At 41.4% G+C, this 18,679-nt stretch overlaps 1 protein-coding gene across 2 annotated transcripts in view; it reads left to right on the forward strand.

Annotated features, from left to right (window-relative positions):
* The first annotated feature begins 1,469 nt into the window (after positions 1 to 1,469).
* STK39 (serine/threonine kinase 39) overlaps positions 1,470 to 18,679 on the forward strand; it is a 127,506-nt gene continuing 110,296 nt past the window's right edge. The window contains exon 1 of one of the 2 annotated variants that reach the window (XM_039365458.1): positions 1,470 to 2,770. In XM_039365458.1, the coding sequence (XP_039221392.1) occupies positions 2,629 to 2,770 (142 nt within the window). In that variant the 5' untranslated portion in view covers positions 1,470 to 2,628. The remainder of the gene's footprint in view (positions 2,771 to 18,679) is intronic. The other variant, XM_039365457.1, reaches the window with a different exon arrangement.

The raw sequence follows: 18,679 nt of genomic DNA on the forward strand, positions 1-18,679 counted from the left end.
AGACCCAACTGGAAAATAGGTCCCAGCATGATTTTTTTCAGGATGCTCATAATATAAGTCCTATCCCAAAAATAAGCCCCAGTTAAGATCATCAGCCAGACAGACACATTTAGTACCGCATTTCCCTGAAAATAAGACCTAACTGGAAAATAAGCCCTAATGCAGGAATGTCAAATTGCCGGCTGGCGGCCCGGTTTCATCATACCGAAGCCGCACTCACCCCATTGCCGGCAATTCAAAGAATTGTGATATGTTGCGACATGTCATGTGATGTGACAAGTTTGACACCCATGCCCTAATGAGTCTTTTGGAGCAAAAATTAATATAAGACCCGATCTTATTTTCAGGAAAATATGGTAAATGCTGTAGCTTTGCTCAATAGCACACCAGCTTTATTTTCAATTTTGTTTATTACAAGAAAAAACAAATCAGGTTACAATAATTACTATAAATCCCAAATTGTCTGGATTATTACTTGAGGAATGTTTATGAATAAAGCCAGTCTGAAGAGGATGGTCATCAGTTATGGGTATTTTGCTTCTATCAATAGTTTACTACTTGTTCTACAAGCGTTACCTCAAAAAATAGGTGTTTTTTCCCAAACACTGTTTAAAATTGTTACTGCTGAAAAACTCCTAGTGCATCTTGCTGTTAGCTGTGCTGCTAGGAAGAGCAGTTTGTTATTAAATTTATATGCTACCCATCTCACTGTCAAGTGACTCTTGACAGTTCACCAATGTCTGAAAGTCATAGGTTTAAAAGTGCTAAGATCCAAGTGTGCAGGACACCTATATTTGACCTAGAAAAATTCTGTGATCCTCAGTATGTGATCATCAGTGAAGAACTGTTACTTGCATATGTTCAGAAACACATCTGGACCATGATGACATGATGACTCATAAACTTGTCATAATGTTTGCTTCATTACAGGACATTTTGCTATGTTGTTTTTCCACTTCTCCAACCTGTCACCCCTAAATGTATTGGATTTCCATGCCCAAAGCCTAAGGATCTGAAGTCCAACATACCTGGAAAATAGCACCAGGTTGGGAACAGGTGGGTATGTAAATAATACACGCAAAGCATTGAGAGGTAGTATACCTTAGTTGTCAAGGGATTAAACAAGAGTAAGAAGATCAAAGCCATCCTTAGATATAGAAGCTCACTAAAGGCCAAATTTTTTCTGTCTGTACAAGTTACTACAAGATAACTGACCTTCAGATGAACTGCATCCATGGGAAACTTAGAGGAAAATGCTTGCCTTTTACTGTAGTGTTAATGAATTTAGTTCAATTCAGCCATATTAAAAGCTAAAATAGTTGATGATAAAAAGAAATTATAGTGTTTGGGTTTAGATGGCTGTTTCAAGAAAGTGGAATTCCATAGTATTCTAGAACAGGGCAAAGCAACCTAATAACTTCCAGATATTTTTCACTGAAAGCCTAGCAACTATTTCTCATTAGCCAACTGGCTGTACAGTACAGTTCTTCACAATGTTTAGATTGATTTTCTTGAGTTTCTTCATAAGGAAATGCTTTGCCTTGCAAAAAAGAAACTCAGAATAAAACAAGATTTTTGCTCCGCCACTTTGTAAGCATGATTTTACTGTTATAAAAACAGCTTCCACAACATTTCTTGCCCACAATGCATTTTTTATCACGAATTAAAAGAAAATTAGTCATAAAAGAAGTCCGTCTGGCAGACACTTCTTGGATAAACTGAAAACTTTAATGCTTGAAGTAGGGCCATTTGCTGCTCCTTTCTCAATATCAAATTACATCACAAACGCTGCAAACAGACTAGGTTCCAGTTACCAGATATGGGCTACAAAACTTGGAATGACGACTTGATACTACCGGTAGCAGAAATACATTTCTCCTCTCTGCCCTCTAGCGACCGTCTGGAGTTTTGCAAGCCAGCTTTGGCGTGCCTCCTTTAAGAAAGTTAGGAATACCCCTCGGCGCTGTAGCTCCAGCTACTGAGTCCGAAATAAAGTTAGCAATACTGTATTGCATATTATTCCTACGGCAGGAAAAGGTTCGTTTAACTTCTGGAGCGCATTTTGCCCTCCTTCCTCAAAAGATATACAGTACCCGATGCCTCTCTATCAGATCCATCTTATCAGTGTTGACTCGGAAGTAAACCGTGCAAAATGTTCCAGGGGGCGGACTCCAAAATCAAGTTGTACCGCTTACTTCAGAGTAAATCGAATTCACCAGGCTTTCCTTCCATTAAATATATTACAGAGGATCTGGCAGATCTGTTCAATCTTTTCTCTGCCGCCGTATATCAGCTTGCAGAGCAATAGTTGGCCGCCCTCTCTCTTCGAACGCTCTCCTTAGCTTGATTCGCTATGTAATCAGCCTTTCGGATCATCAGAGTCGATCAGCTGCTAATTCTCATTCCGCTTGGCAACTTCTGCTTCTCCAGCGTGCAGCTTCTCCTCGCCCAGCCTCCGCCCCTTCGGCGCGCTCCCTCCCTCGCCGTGTGGCTGGCTGGCTGGCTGGCTGGCAGGAAGGATGGGAGAGAGGGAGGGAGTGAACGAGCGAGCGAACTGCAGATGAGGGTTAAAGGTGCTGCTGGCTGGAAGTTTGAAGAAGGTCGCCGTTTGTGAGCTCCAGCAGCATCATGGCGGAGCAGAGCGACTCGCCCGTTCACGTCCAGCAGCCCCAGCCGGCGCCGGCTGCACCGCCCCCGACTCAGACTCCCGCACCTCAAGCCGCCGGCTGGCCCATTTGCCGGGACGCCTATGAACTGCAGGAGGTGATCGGTCAGTGACACAGAAGGGAGCGGCTTCTATCACTGGGGGAGGGAGGGCTAACTAAAGGGGAGAGGAGTAATGCTTCGTCAGCCGGCTTTGGGGCCTACCGGCGTTTTGTGTTACTTGAAGCCCAGCGGCTCACATTGCGGCGGATGCGCCCGCCACTGCGGTATTTACTGCAGCTGCAAACTTGACTTTCTCCTCGCCTCGCACCGGCCTCGCTTGCAACGTTCCATCTGTTTGGGGAGGAGGGGCGGGGGCGTTCTAGAACGCTCGGGGTCGGCTCTTTGCCTGTGTGCCTGGAGGGGGTGGGAGGGTGAGGCAGCGACGCCTGGGGGAAGCATCCGAGCTTCTCCTCCCCCCCCCCCCGAGTCCTCCCTGGCTCCTTGCTTTCTCCCTTGGGGTTTCTCGCAAGTACTATTTTGGCTCTTGCTGTCCTGAGGTAGATCGCCTCGAAGTTGCCATGGCACTTCTTTTTCGCTTTCTAGAAGATCAGAAGATCCTAACTTTCCCCCCCTTTCTCCTCCTCTTTTGCTGCTGTGATTACGCCCAAATGGCGAAACGTATCTAATCACTGACCTCTCCCACTCGTCTTCCCCCCCCCTTTCCTTCCTATTAATATCTGTTTTATCCAGCTGCAGAGTCCCGCCCGATGTACAGTCTCCAAAAACCACATTGCCATTTTAGATGACTTGTAAGAATTATCTGAATTATCTCGCTGCTTGGTGCAATCAAGTGATGGCTCTAGGGTTGCCTTTTTCCAAATCTTTTAATTTCTAGCCTAACCCTTTTGGTTTAATTTTATATCAGTGTTTTATTTTTAGACAGGCTTTTTTTGTGTGTGTCTGGAAAGGGATCCCAGTTGCCATCCTGAGCTTATAGTTTTAATTGTGCCCAATCATTCCTCTGCTAGGTTAACATAGAGATACTATGATAGTTTTAGACAGAGAAGCAATATTAGTCCAAGGAGCTGCAATTTGTTTCTTGCTTCTCCTCTGTTTCTGAGAGAACAGAGCTCAGCTGGGGGAGGGGAATGACTTGGATGCTCTATTGGCCTTTAGTTGGTTTTTCTGCTAAGTTACGGATAAGGAGGCCAAAATTCAGCAGGGAAAGCAAAAAACAAAAAAACTAACAATCCAGGAATTTTATTATTTTGCAAGTTGTACTCTTCAATCATCATTGGATACTCTGGATTCCAGTTCATCTTGCAGTTCTAACACTGATCACCAACTGCTGAAACACTGGAAAAGAAAAAAAAAGGGGGGGGACTGGCCTTCCATCTTCTGCTTTGACCCAAATGTTTGAAAAGATCCAGACATTCTGTGTCTGCTCCCCATGAGGAAGATGCAGCTCTTCTATGTTCCGCCTACCTAAAAATGGTTAAGTAGAAATCTCCCCCTCCTTTTAATCTTTTTTTTTTTTTTGCTCTACTGTCTATCATTCATAGGCCTTCTTTGTCTTATGATGGTATAAAATATCTGAAAGGTGCTCTTTAAGTTATTTAAATTATCCTGTTTTCTGATCTGGCAGAAGTCTAGCAAGTTTCCAACTCTGGAGTTTGACATTCTTCAGGCATACTTGTGAATTGTCCACAGCTGAAGAAAATAAAGGAAGAATGGCTTATTCATCTACTTTCTTAAAGAATGAGATTGCATTCTCTGTGGCTCACTGAAATTACTCAGCTTCAGTAATCTGAATGGCTTACTTTTGGACCTGTAGATTGCATTATTCCATTTATTAGATGCTCTCAAACATTAATAAGAATGGTAAGATCAGTCATCAAGAAAGAACATTACAGGGATAATAAAGTCATAGTAACCAACCAGATTTCACAATTTAATATGTAAATATGGTTTGTACAATTTTTGTTTGGAAAAAATGAAACTTCTGTAAGAGGATACCAGATGTACGTCTGTGTTGCAGGGCTATTTAGGTAAATTGTACCTTGTGCTGAATATTTAGATTTTTTTATAGAAAGACAAGGAAATGAAGGTCTGCCTTCCATTATTTGACATTGATTAGAATTTGTAAACCTTTGTGAAGAAACAGATAGAAGCTGACTAAAATAGCTTCATGCTAGTTACACATTTGGTGTTATTAGATTTTTAACTAGCCCTTTTAATCTATAACTCAAAGTGGGGGAACATCTATTGATATTGATATTTCCCCACAACAAAAACCCCATGAGGAGGGTTGGTTTGAGACAGAGGGACTGGCCCAAAGTCATACAGCTGGCTTCCATGATGAAGGGAGGTCTAGAATTCAGTTTTCTGTTTTTTACGCCAGCATCTTTACCACTATACCAAACTGGCTCTCAATTACCTAAATATATTGAGTGACCTTTTATCTTACAGTTCAGTCTTTTGTATTTTTGTTTACAAGTTGATCCTATTGAAGTTTCCTATCCCTACTGAAGTAGTACTTGCTTAGATCTAACAGATTTAGTTACCAAAAATTCAGACATGCTCTTTATGCAGGCAAACAAAATTGTTGCAGTTTTTTGTAGCCCAAATGTGGCCCTAATTTATTACTTCATAATAAACCTATATATTGAAATAGCACTATTTGCATTGACCCTTCCCAAATCCTTAATATATACTATGTTCATACCAGAGAATTCTATTCATCTGTAAATCAAATCTAAATAATCTAAATTAATTGCATAAATTGAGGTGTAAATTTAAATTCAGACTGATAGACAATAGATCCAATTTTTCTAACTTAGATCTATTGAAGAAATATGTATATTCATTGCTATCGTATTTGACATGTCTATAGCAAAATAAATTGTTTGAACAATTGAGCATAATTTGAAATGGCCTAACTGTCCATAAGTTTTGTACTCCCCAGTGTGTCCTCAACTAGGGAGCTGTAATAATATTAAGTGGTCAGTATCTGACATGCATTAAGAAAGTGATAGAATAATGCAGGACAACCAGTACAAATGTATATTTGGGAGTAAGAACCATGAGTTTAACTCAGCTTATTCCAAAATAAAATGCTAAGCATGAAGGCTCTGATAACGTTTGACTTTGAGAGTCTGACATTTTTGCCTCTAGTTTCTTACAAAGAAAAGCAACCTTTAACTGCTGATCTCTATATAATTTCAAATTAGGTTCACCTTTAGTTTCTATTTGAAGCAGGGCTGGGTAAACTGCATGCAGTTCTCTAGAGCAGTGGTTCTCAACCTGTGGGTCGGGACCCCATTTGGGGTCGAACGACCATTTCCCGGGGGTCGCCAAACAACGCAGTCCACCATTTTCCCCCCCTTTTCCTTAGCTGTGCTACTCCCTTTTATTCTATTGGCTTTTGAAAGCCAATAGAATAGACTCTCTTGAATAGAGTCTAATTCTATTGGCTTTCAAAAGCCAATAAGAATTGTCCAAGTTGTCTCTGCCCTGCTGAGCCCGCCAAAAGCCCCATTCTGCAAACGGTGCTGCACCAGTTGAGTAGTCCTCGACTTACGACCGGTTGAGTAGTCATTGACTTATGACCGGTTGGGGGTCGTGGCATTAAAAAGGTTGAGAACCACTGCTCTAGAGCAATTTGTGATATAGTTGTTGCCTCCTTTCTGGTGGCTGACTCACAGACTACCCAGAGTGTCTTCTTACCACAGATTGGGGGCACTTTTTGCAAGGGAGCACACATCCAGATCAGATGCAAAGCCCCAAAACAGTTCATTGCCATGAAGATAGTTGAACCTGTTAGGAAGTGTTTGTCCTATGATTAGTAGCTATCTACTAGGTCTTTGATATGATTTTCTTAACTTTGTGTTTGCACATTTGGAGGTGACAAGAGTATACGTCCCAGATTGCATTTAGAGGAATATTCAGTTTAAGAAATTATACAGTGATGTTCTGAATTTTCCAGGAGATGGATAGGTGGGTGCATTGATGATAATTCCTGCTTTAAAATTGATGGGAATTTTAAGGACAAGGACAAAATAATAATAATCTCATAAACATATGGTGGAAAGAGTTTGAGTTCATGTAATTATCTTGGATTGTTTTACTGTTGTTCAGATGAACCTTACTGCATTAAGCTATGGCTTACTACGGTAGGTGCAGTTTTTGCTAAAACAAACCATATTATAGCATCCTCTTTCTATTAACCATGAAATACAGAAAGTACTGAAAGTATCCCAGAAGCAGCTACCGTAATTGGATTCACACATTTTGTTAACTCATAAGATGATTTGTTTAGTTTTGGCTTAAATTTATTAGTTGCAAATCCTAGTTTATGCAATTATAATGTCATGGTTCCGACAAATGAAACTCTTCAAAAGATTGTTCACCTTAAATAATCTTTATTTTGAGCAGCATAACATTGGCATTGCATAATCAACCCAAAAACTGAATTCCCCTCCCCTGAACACATAGTATCAAAGCACAATTCCCTCCTCCAATTAACAGTCATAAATCACATTCCCCAATTAGCTTGGAAGCAGGGCTTCCTTGCAGTTCTCCAGCCTGCCAATTTCTTATCAGTTCAGGTTACAATAACCTTGTTTCTCAATGCTGGATCCAGTATTGTTATGTTTAGCTGGACTCTCATTCACATTCCCTCTCCCAGCATCATCTAACTCTAAAAGCAAAAAGGTAAAAGATGGCTACATTTCCATCTGTTGTCAATGCAAAAACATCCGATGTTGGCAGTGTTGACATATAACTTGTTAAATAAATCACCAGATTGGATTCAAATTCTGCACTAAGCCAAAACCAAACGGTCCATAGAATGGTTTGGCTCAATGGGTGAAATAATCACTTTGTGTAATCGAAGCTGGACACTGCATATTGTTACCATAATTTAAATGGTTTGCATGTCGCGTGAACATTTGCAGTGGGCTGGCACTGACCATAAATGTCACTGCTTTTTAATATCTGAGGTTCCACAAAATGCCTTAGAAAATTAAATTTAAATTAAATTAGGTTTTGCAAATTCTTGCAAAATGTTTTCCTATTTCAGTGTTGCATATCGGTTTGCCAATCTATAATATGGCACTCCTCGAAGAGTGTTGACTGTTCTTGTTTTGGAAACCTAAGCCACTGAGGGGCAGAGAGCTAGAAGTGTAGCAATTGCAAGTTGGCTACTTTTCCCCCAGTGTAGAGAAAAAAATTGGCTGCTGAAAAGGCCACAGTGGAATATTGGGCTGGCAGGGGAATGGACAGGTAGAACCATGAATGACCACTTCGTTGCTTGAGTGCCCTTGACTCCCAAATAAATTGCATGATAGTGCCCTTGCATGTTCAGTGGCTGAATTTATATAAATCTCTCTTACGATAGAAACCAGACATTTTGGATGTATGTATTGAATCAAATATATTTTATATTTTAACTCGGAAGTTATGCTATTTGAATCTGGTATAGCTTTTCAAGGTGTTCCCCTCCTCACCGGATAAAAAGTAGAGCCTGCATTTCATAATCTTTTCCTGTTAATTCACTGTTGCACCTCCACAGGAATGTGAAGATTAATTGAAGTTGTACAATAGCTGTTGACTCCTTTTTCTAAATTTGGATTGGGCGTATTTTGTTCTGATCCTGATTCTCTATTCTCCCCGAATGAATCTAAAAATCAAAAATCAAACCCTGTCAGCAGTCATTATATGGTTAGCCTACTGAAAATATAGTTGAGTACAGATATATAGTCTCCAAATATTTGGCGGGTCATCATGCAGATGAGGAGATGGACTTACTTTATTCTCTGTTACTCCAAAGGGCACAAGCAGAAACCATGGGTCAAAACTACAAAGAAGAAAGTTCAGTTGATACATCAGAACAAATTTTCTGACTTTATGTCAGCTGGTAGACCAGGCTGCTAATAATCTTACTGAGTTCCTCTGTTCTAGAGCTATTCAAATGGAGGCTGGGTGGTCATTGTCAAAATTGCAGTAATAGATTTTGCATTAAGCAGGGGATTGGATTAGATGCCCTCTATCCAGTGGTGGGATTCAGATATGTGAACAACCGGTTCTCTGTGTGGATGCTGCTTCCGGAAGTCCGTTCCGGCCCTGGGCAACAAAAAATTAGCTACCGGTTCTGCTGAAGTGGTGCAAATTGGCTGAATCCCACCACTGCCTCTGTCACTGATTCTTTGATTCTGTAAAGCTTGTCAGGCTAGGATGTGAAAAGTGCCAGGGACAATGAAATTCCTCTTGATCTTTTGTCCTTATCTTGCTTAATAGTGCAAGTTAAATATTGTTGAAATTTCTTTCTTTTCCCCTTTTGTTTAGGTTGGGGCAAGCTTTTTGCCTTGTGATTGTCTCTCTCCTCCAGCTTACCGAAAGAGTTTGGATGAAGTACAGGTAGTCCTTGACTTACAGCAGTTCGTTTAGTGACCATTCGAGGTTACAACAGCACTGAATAGAGTGATTTATGACTCTTTTTCACACCACCGTAGCAGCATCCCCATGGTCACATGATAAAAATTCAGATGCCTGGCAACTGACTCATATTTATGATGGTTGCGGTGTCCTGGGGCCATGCAATCTTCCCTTTTGTGACCTTCTGACAAGCAAAGTCAGTAGGGAAGCCAGATTCACTTATAACAACCCTGTTACTAACTTAACAACTGCAGTAATTCTACTGAACAAATGCGGCAAGAAAAGTCATAAAATGGGGCAAAACTCACGTAACATTTGTCTCGCTTAGCAACAGAAATTTTGGATTCAATTGTGGTCGTACGTCGAGGACTACCCGTATATGAAAAACATTATAAAACATTATAAGGATTGGACAAGCCGTTTGTATTACCGTATTGTGTCACTGCATGCAACCAACAGATTCCAGTGGGGGAAAAATCATTTGGAATTCATGTGATTCAAAGGTATCTAATGTGGGCTTTGAATGTAACAATCTGAAATGTCCACTTGCAGAATAGTTAATACTTCAAACTATTTTTTGCAAACCCTGGATTTTGCTTCTTGTTTTGCTTGTTGTCAGAGTGAATTTACATAGGGTTGAGATTGCAGCAACTGGATAATGTGGCTAGCTTCCTCTTCCTGATGGCTGCATCAGTAGCTGGCAAATGGTATCCTCACTAATTAAATTGTCAAAGGAAATGGGAGCCAGATTGTACTGGCTTTGGAGAGACAGTAGCCTATCTGTGACAAGAAGAAGGCGGAACACCCTTCTTTTGTGTACTCTGCTTCCAAGCCTGGGCAAAGCTCTCGTTGAATAATAAGGAAGCATAATAATGCCAAATATTTATATAGCACTTGGGGGGGGGGGAGAGGGAGGTATTGTGGAAAAGTTGTGTGATGTTCTCATCCTTATACAACCTTGTCGATAGTCTGTATCATTGTAACATGATAGATGGTGCTGGGACCCAGTTGAGTCTGCCTAATGAAAAGTTGGGGTGTGAGTTGAATAAGGAGGGCCTTTTTGGCTCACTGTGGAGTTTGTGAGCTCCTGTGCTGTCACTCTACACTTGAAAATGCATGCAGCGTTCTGGAGAGACAGTAGCCTATCTATGGGCCATCCCTTCTGCTGTAGGGCAAACACTGTTTCCCTGTCTTAACCAAGATTCCTAAAATTAGCAGATGGAACATACATTTCTTCTATTCTCTGTCTGCCATGCCTCAGTTGGGACTTTGTGCTTTCTACCCAAAAGTGTCTTGCACATTTGTTTATTTTATATTTGTATGTGTGTGAGAGCAGCAGGCAGAAAGATTTAGAGGAAAAATATATTAGATATTGAGTTCTTGGAAATCTCTACTAACATATAAAACTCTAGGTGAGAAAGATTTCCAACATTCACTGTCATTGTAAGCAAATATCTCTGGCTGGATTTATATATCATGGTAAGCCCTGTTTTGTTTTAACTGTAGAATCTTAAATAACTATTCAGATATCATTCTAAGAGATACACCAGAGAAACAGCAGCATGGCATGGTAATATTAGATAACCTTGAGACTGTGTGAATTGATTAATAAGATTTGAATGGAATACCAATAGTTAAAGCAGCTTTGTTCAGTTTAGTGTACTCCAGGTGCGTGACATTGCAGATTTCAGAATTCTTAGCTATTATATCCATTGACTCTGCTGGCTTGAAATTTTGGGGATTTATTTATAGATATTCATATATTGCCCAGCTTCCAGAATTCTGGGCAGTTCACAACATAGGATTAGAATGTAAACAACTCAAAACTAGAATCCAGCCCAAACAAGAGGAAAATGGTAGACAGTTACCAAACAGTAAAGCAGTACTATCAAGGAGCTAGGAAAAAAAATCCATTGTCAAACAACAATCTGGTAGATCAATGGAGCTTTGTGGAAGATCAATAGAGAGGTGGGCCAAGCAGCCTCTGCAGGCAAGGATTTCCATACTGGTATAGAAGCCATTGCAGAGAAGAATTGCCTTGTATGTATGTATGTATGTATGCATGCATGCATTCATTCATTCATTCATTCATTCATTCAGATAAGGTATATGGTCACCCAACTCCTAGCTTTTGAGCCCATGTCCTCCTGATTTCTTATAGGGGTGAAGCCTTAATCATTTTCTCCCTGTACATTCACATGGACTAGGAAGATTCCACTTAGAGAAGATGATTCCTAAGATACCTTATAGAAAAATCATATAGGACTTTCTAGTCTAAGGAGTTTAGAACAGGATCCGATCTGGCCCAGTCACCGGGATCAGAGGTTTAGTCTTCCGAGCTTTCAGATTCGTGCTGGAATCCCTCCTCTGGGAATCTTCTCTTTAATGGAAGGTATGCTTTCGGCTAGTCGATGTGTAGTATTTATGTGGTGTCTGGTTGTATGTGGCTTTTTATTTGTTGATTGAGGTGTTGATAGCAGACTATTAAGTTGTTGGCTTTAAAAAGCCAAACACAACCAGGTGCCACATAAATTATATGCACGGAATAGCCCAAAGCATACCTTTTGTTAGAGAGAAGATCCTTGAGGATGGGGGCTCCAACATGAATCCGAAATCTTGGAAGACTAAACCTCAGATCCCAGTGACTGACCCAGATTGGATCCTGCAACATTATCCCGAGACACACATATCTGCCTTCATTTGTTTAGTATAGGATCCAACATAAAATTCTGTGCAAGGGGAAAATGCATCCTCGGTTGGTAAGAACACTCTGCTTTTCTCTATATATAAATAGAATCCTATCACCAGCCACTCCTGCTGCAGAATGATAACATAACCCTCTTACTGGAATTAATAGTAACCAATTCAACACTTTGACACTTCAAATATCAGGAGAGGGGGTGGCCGAATCAATACATTTCCACACTATTGCTTTCCTTCCCTCATGAAAGCACTTTCCTGTTTATAGGCATCCAACTTGTTCTAGATCTAAAAGAACCCACTTGAAAGCCTCCATGGTCATTTATTAAGAAACAAGGTAAGAGATTGATATGGCACCTGTGGGGTTAAATTTCCCTCTTTCATTCTTTAAATATTTGCCCTGACTTGACTAGTTGGTGTCCCAGTATGTAGAATTAACATGGCTTGATTTCTGTCTTACGATTAATGCTAATATATAATTAGTCTAATGAGATAATGTGCATCTTAATACTCAGTGGACAGATGCTTTAGGAACCTTCTGATAAGATACATACTTAGGAAGTTTGTGGAGATATGTCTTTAATGTTAGAAAGGAAGTTTACATAAAAGGTTTTTTCTGGAGATGAGAGAATAACTGCTTGTGTAAATGTATGTATTGAGGGCATACATTTTTGGAGACAATCTTTGAACTAGTGTTGATAGGCACATAGGCTCTAATGAAATATGTAAACAAGACATGCATGAGAATAACAAACGAGGGTTTTCACTGAGTTACTGTCTTCCAGTCTGAGGTTTTGGGTGCTCTTGAAGGTGACAAAATGGGAAATTGTCATTTATCGCCACCTTTACATGTTTTACTGAAATCAATGAAAGTTATCCAAGATTGCTCCTGTTACCTTACAGTGTTCTCCTTTATTTCAGTGGAGTTTGTTTAACAGAATTTCATCAACAATTGTATCCTACTGTAATTAACTAGGGAGATCTTCTATTGCAGCGGTTCTCAACCTATGGGTCGCGACCCCATTTGGGGTCAATCGACCACTTTTCGGGGGTCGCCAAAGGCGGCAATCTGCCATTTTCTCCCCTCCGGGGGCGGCGCCGCGCATGCGCGCCGCGCATGGGGGCGGCGGCGCACCTCCGAGGGCGGTGGCGTGCATGCACGCCGTGCATGGGGCGGCCCCCGCGTATGCGTGCCGCGCATGGGGGGCGCGCATGCGTGCCGCGCACGGGGCCACGCCTGTGTGCCGCGCGTGGGGGCGCCGCGCATGCGCGCCGCGCGTGGGGGCACCACGCATGCGCCCCGCGCACGGCCCCCGCCCCCATGTGCACCGCGCCGCGCGTGCGCATAATGTTTGTGTGACGGGGGTCGCCGTCACAGAAACGTTGAGAACCGCTGTTCTGTTGGGATTTTCCATTCATATCATTCCTATGTTGATGCAGCCTCGCTGCAGAAGGATATCTTGTAATTCTGGTGTAGTCATCTGGCGTTAAAAGGAGATCCCTAGATAGGAATCATATAACTCCCATGGAATAAAAGGTCTCCAACTGAGTGCCTGTGATACTAATGGGAATAAATTGCCGTATTGCTAACAAACCTTATTTGGAAGTTTAAGGTTGTCATACCATTATCAGATCATTAAAAATTTATCTTTGGTGTATTATTTATTTATATTTATTTTATATATTAATCATATAGCCTGCCATTTTCTATCCAGAATCGATGTATATAGAAATTAAAAATATTAATGATTTAAACAATATTGTCAAAATTAAGACTAATTTAAAATAGTTGTTAAAACAGGGTTCAGTTCAACCTACAACCAAAAGGTTAGTGAAACAGAAATTTCACCATTTCTCTAAAACTGGGGAGCATGAGGACCAAAGTCACTTCTTGGGAGAAAACATTACACAATTTGAAGGCACAGTAGAAGGTCTTCCACATGAATTAGAGGGCTAAATTTCTGGCAGCAAGGAGGATCAAAAGGGCCATTTTTAGCAATAGCAGTTAGACTTATATATCGCTTCACAGTGCTTTACAGCCCTCTCTAAGCAGTTTACAGAGTCTGCATATTGTCCCCCAACAATCTGGGTCCTCATTTTAGTGACCTCAGAAGGATGGAAGGCTGTATCAACCTTGAGCCTGGTGAAAATCGAATTCCCGGAGTGAGGAGTGAGTTAGCCTGCAATACTGTGCTCTAACCACCACAGCTCTTTTTTGCTGATCTAAGTAACTAGATGTGTTCATAGGAGGAAATGAAGTCCTTCAGATAATTAAGTTCTAAATGGTTTAGGGGTTTAAAGGTGAACCATAATACTTTAAATTGTGCGTGGTAAGTTATTGGCAATTAGTACATATTTTTTAATTCAGTTCTCATATCATCTTCATAATGGTCATATTTGTACCAGTCAGCAGTCTAGTTGCTCCATTTTGTACTAATTGCAGTTAGGAGGCACCAAGCAAAGCATGTAGCAGCAGTCAGGAGAAGAAGATAGGGGTAATCATTGCTAAGTCTAGCTGTCAGAGGAAGGGTCCTAGTTGGCACATTAGCCTTGGTTGTGTAAATATGCTCTTTACCACAGCCTTCACTTGAAAATCTAGTGAAACTGGGACTTGGATATTCCCAAATTGTGAACTTGCTGTCCTGTCTAAAACCAACTTCACTTCAGGCCTAGAACTTGACTTTCGCCTTGCTATCTGCATGTCCATCTTCTCTGGATATAATCTCACTTTATTCTTCCTCACCCAGCCCACCATTGAGTTTAAACACTATTCAGAAGTCTGTAGTGAAGAGCCATGATGGCGCAGTGGTTAGAATGCAATACTGCAAGCTATTTCTGCTGACTCTTGACTGCCAGGAGCTTGGCAGTTTGATTCTCACCAGCTCAAGGTTGACTCAGCCTTCCACCCTTCTGAGGTCGGTAAAATGAGGACCCAGATTGGTGGGGGGCAATAGGCTGACTCTGTAAACTGCTGTAAATCGCTGTGATGCGGTATATAAGTCTAAGAGCTATTGCTATTGCTTTATTGGAATTAGATGGTCAGGATAAAAGTATAAGATATCATCAGCATATTTGATATCTGTATTGATGATGCCTCCTTCCAAAACTCCAAATGATTCCGCTTAGCAGTTTTGTGTAGATGTTGAACAGCATAGGGCAGAGGTCACCACCTCCTGGGCCACGACACACTACCAGGCCACCCAGGTGGCTGGCTGGAACCTGCGTGTGCAGCTCAACTTGTGTGAATGGCTGCCTGGTGGGCATGCGTGTGCATCATCCCCCCCCACTCGTGAAAGGCTGCGCGTGTGCACTGGCCCACCACTTATGTGGCCCAGTTCCACTCTCCCCCTCCAGCCAGGCTGCCAAACCACAAAGGTTGGGGACCGCTGGCATAGGGGACAGGATGGTCTATTCTGACAGAGATCTCCAATCTTTCTGGGTTGGTGGCCTGGAGGGAAAGGGAGGGGCAGGCGCCTTTATGTGTATGTGCACATGCAAACAGTGCCTGTGCGCCGCAAACAGGGCCAGAAGTTCTCATGCACTGCAAATGGGGTTGCACAACGCTCGTGGCGATGCTAGCGTGAGTGGGGGTGCTTGCATGCACACGCATGTACTGGCCAGTCATGCAGCCCGGTGGCCAAGAGGCCATGGCCCAGTAGTCGACCGTGGCCCATATGTTGGGGACCCCTGTACTATGAGACACCATAGGACTCTGATTTAGGGGTCAAACACCTAATCCTCAACACCACCTTTTTGCTGTATCACAACCAAAGTCATGAAAATAAAACCATGACAGAACAGTACTCCTGAGACCCAACCCTGCCAGATGGCCTCCAAAATATTACAATCAATAGTACTGGAAACCATTGAGATGTTTGGGAAAACTGGCAGGGTTTCATTCTCTCATCTAATTTCTGAAGCTAGTCATCACCAGGGAGACCAAAGTAGTGTCAGGGTCATATCTTAGGCAAAACTCCAGCTGAGAAAGGGCAGTATAATTCATTTCACCCAACTGCATCTGGAGCTGTGAAGCCAACTCCTTTTCAATTACTTTATCTAGGAATTGGAGGGTGGCCTATGATTAGAAAAGATCTTTTTGGTTAGGGCAGTGGTTCTCAACCTGTGGGTCGGGACCCCATTTGGGGTCGAACGACCATTTCACGGGGGTCGCCAAACAACGCAGTCCGCCATTTTTCCCCCCTTTTTCTTAGCTGTGCTACTCCTTTTTATTCTATTGGCTTTTGAAAGCCAATAGAATAAACTCTCTTGAATAGAGTCTAATTCTATTGGTTTTCAAAAGCCAATAGGAATTGTCCAGGCTGTCTCTGCCCTGCTGAGCCCACCAAAAGTCCCATTCTGCAAACGGTGCTGCACCAGTTGAGTAGTCCTCGACTTACGACTGGTTGGGGGTCGCGGCATTAAAAAGGTTGAGAACCACTGGTTTAGGGAGATCTTTTTCAATAAAGTTGCATAACTGCTTCTGTTAAACAAATGGGAACACATTCCTCATTTAAGGAGATACTAATCACTTCCCACAATCATGGGATTAGCCTTGGCCTAGCTGATTTAATCAGTCAAGAGTGACAAGTGTCAATCAAAGAGATGATTCTTGTCCACACCCTTGAGATGTACAAGCTGAACAACTTCATGGAGGAGGTGCTGCATAGCTAAGAGCATTGTTGGCCTGTTTTTAGATGCAGTGGAGGTAGAGAAGTAAATCCTTACTGTCATCAAGTAGAACTGCAACTGGACCTTAAATTGGGACTTCTGTGTGTAGGAAACAATTTGTCCTGAAAATTCCTTCACGTGTAGTCCTGTCCTCTCTTAGTTCACTCCATTACTGATTATCCAAGCTGCTGGAGTCGGTTTCCTGATTTGCTGTACCCCAAAGGGCTGACAAGGCGTTTTGTGCTGCAGAAGCAACACACTGTGCTTTGATTATAGCATTGAAAGTCTTTGAAGTCTCAGGGCGGGTCCTCTTTCCTCAATTATTTTCCTCACTTTGTGAAAAGCAATGTTTGCCCTTGTAAAATGAGAAGCCATATTTGTCACATTGAACAGTACAGTTTCGCTGCTTTGTAGAAATGGGGCAGGGGGCTACTTCTCTATATTAGGGTGTTTCAGAAGGCGATTTGGTCTAGACTGAAACATTGACTTTGAGGCCTTGTTTTATAGGTTAGCATAAAGATGTGAATAAGGGTGAAAGAAGATACATTATGTACATCAAACATTATATACCGTAAATGCCGGCATATAAGGCGACTTCCACAAGCGCTGAAATCGGCGCCAAAGACGGGGGTCGTCTTATACGCCGAGTCATCTTATACGCCGGAAATACTGGTAGTTTCTGGCGTATAAGATGACGTTCTAGGAATGCGGCTTGGCGATAAAGACGGGGGTCGTCTTATACGCCGGGTCGCCTTGTACGCCAGCATATATGGTACATCAAATTGTTTGATCCTATACATAGTCCCTCAAAACAATTCATAGAAATGAAGTTAAGTAATTACAGAAGTACAATGTTGAAAAACAGCTTTAGAATCTTGGATATTTTTAACAGGGTTTTCTTTCTCTGCAGGCTGTTTCTGTTCCCTGCTTTTTTCCGGTACAAAGGGACAAGGTGAATAGCATGTTAAAGGCTTTTAGTTTTGTACTGGAAAACTTTAGTATATGATTTTTCCTTCTTCTCTGTTTTCGTGAGCATTTTCATTTCTAAGAATTATTTTCTAGAATTTGTAGCAGCATTTGAATTCATTTCTTGTGGTTGTTCAAATATCTGACCTTAAATGTAGCTTTAAAAAAAAAAAAACCACCCAAACCCCAGGCTACAAAGTACAATAGTAAACGATTTCTACTGTGCTCTAGATTGTAGTTTGTATCCACTTCTGGGAATATTTAAATACATTATTTATCTGAAAGGAAGAGTTGTTTTTGCACAAATCATTTACCTTTAAAATGAGGAAATCTGAGAATATGAAGATGGAGCAGACAGGTTAAGTTTGGGGTAGATATGGTACTTTAAACAATATGTACAATTTGAAATATCCTGTTGGAAGTCACTTCCAAACAAGGCTTTTATTGTGCAGTTTTTCTGTAGTATATGTGAATTTATAGGAGAGCCCTTCTGTAGGTGTTCCTACTGCTACTTCTGCTTCCCCCCCCCTTCCCCCCAAATTCATTGAGAGAAAAGTAGAATCGCTGTACACCGATATTGCACTTTAACTGACATTGTATAAACTTTTCCATTGTTTTAGGCCCGCTCTGCTATAGTCTGCAGACTGGGCAAAAAGTAGTTAAATAACCGTGATTTCAATTGTTTGATACCCTTAGTTTTTGCAAGCAAGCTTTGTTTTTCCTTTGACTAACAGCAGTTTTAGAATTTTAGTTTGTTACTAAAAAAATGGGGCCTTTGAAGTTTTTTTCTGAAAACTACAATCTAACTTGTGTATAAATAAGATCATAGGAAAGATGTTTCTGTACTTTTTCAGACATGGGCTGATTTCAGATCAACCTATAAAGGGTGAATTGGCTCCTTGAGTAATACTATACTCTCTTATTTTGACCTTGCAGTCTTCAACTGTCCTGTTGATGGTTACAAAGGATAGCATTCAGTGCTGACTCAGTTGCTGGTACATCAGAAATTGCATTGCTGTTGGGTTGATAATTACCTGCATCTCCTGTTAGGTTTTTGGTTTTTTTGTTCTGGTGATGGGAACCTACAATACCGCTTGGGCCAACTTCTAGAAAACACCTTTAACAACAACAACAACAAAGGACAATGCAGTATTAAAAAGAAAATGTTCATATTTGGACAAGATGCTAGTTTAAACAATTTCAGTTTATGGATAGAATATCTAAAATGGCGTATTGTGTCTCAGGCCTGCCTGGAAGTTTGACA

The sequence above is a fragment of the Crotalus tigris genome, unplaced genomic scaffold, assembly GCF_016545835.1.
Source record: "Crotalus tigris isolate CLP2741 ecotype Arizona unplaced genomic scaffold, ASM1654583v1 scf7180000020074.1721668, whole genome shotgun sequence".
Lineage (NCBI taxonomy): Eukaryota > Metazoa > Chordata > Lepidosauria > Squamata > Viperidae > Crotalus > Crotalus tigris.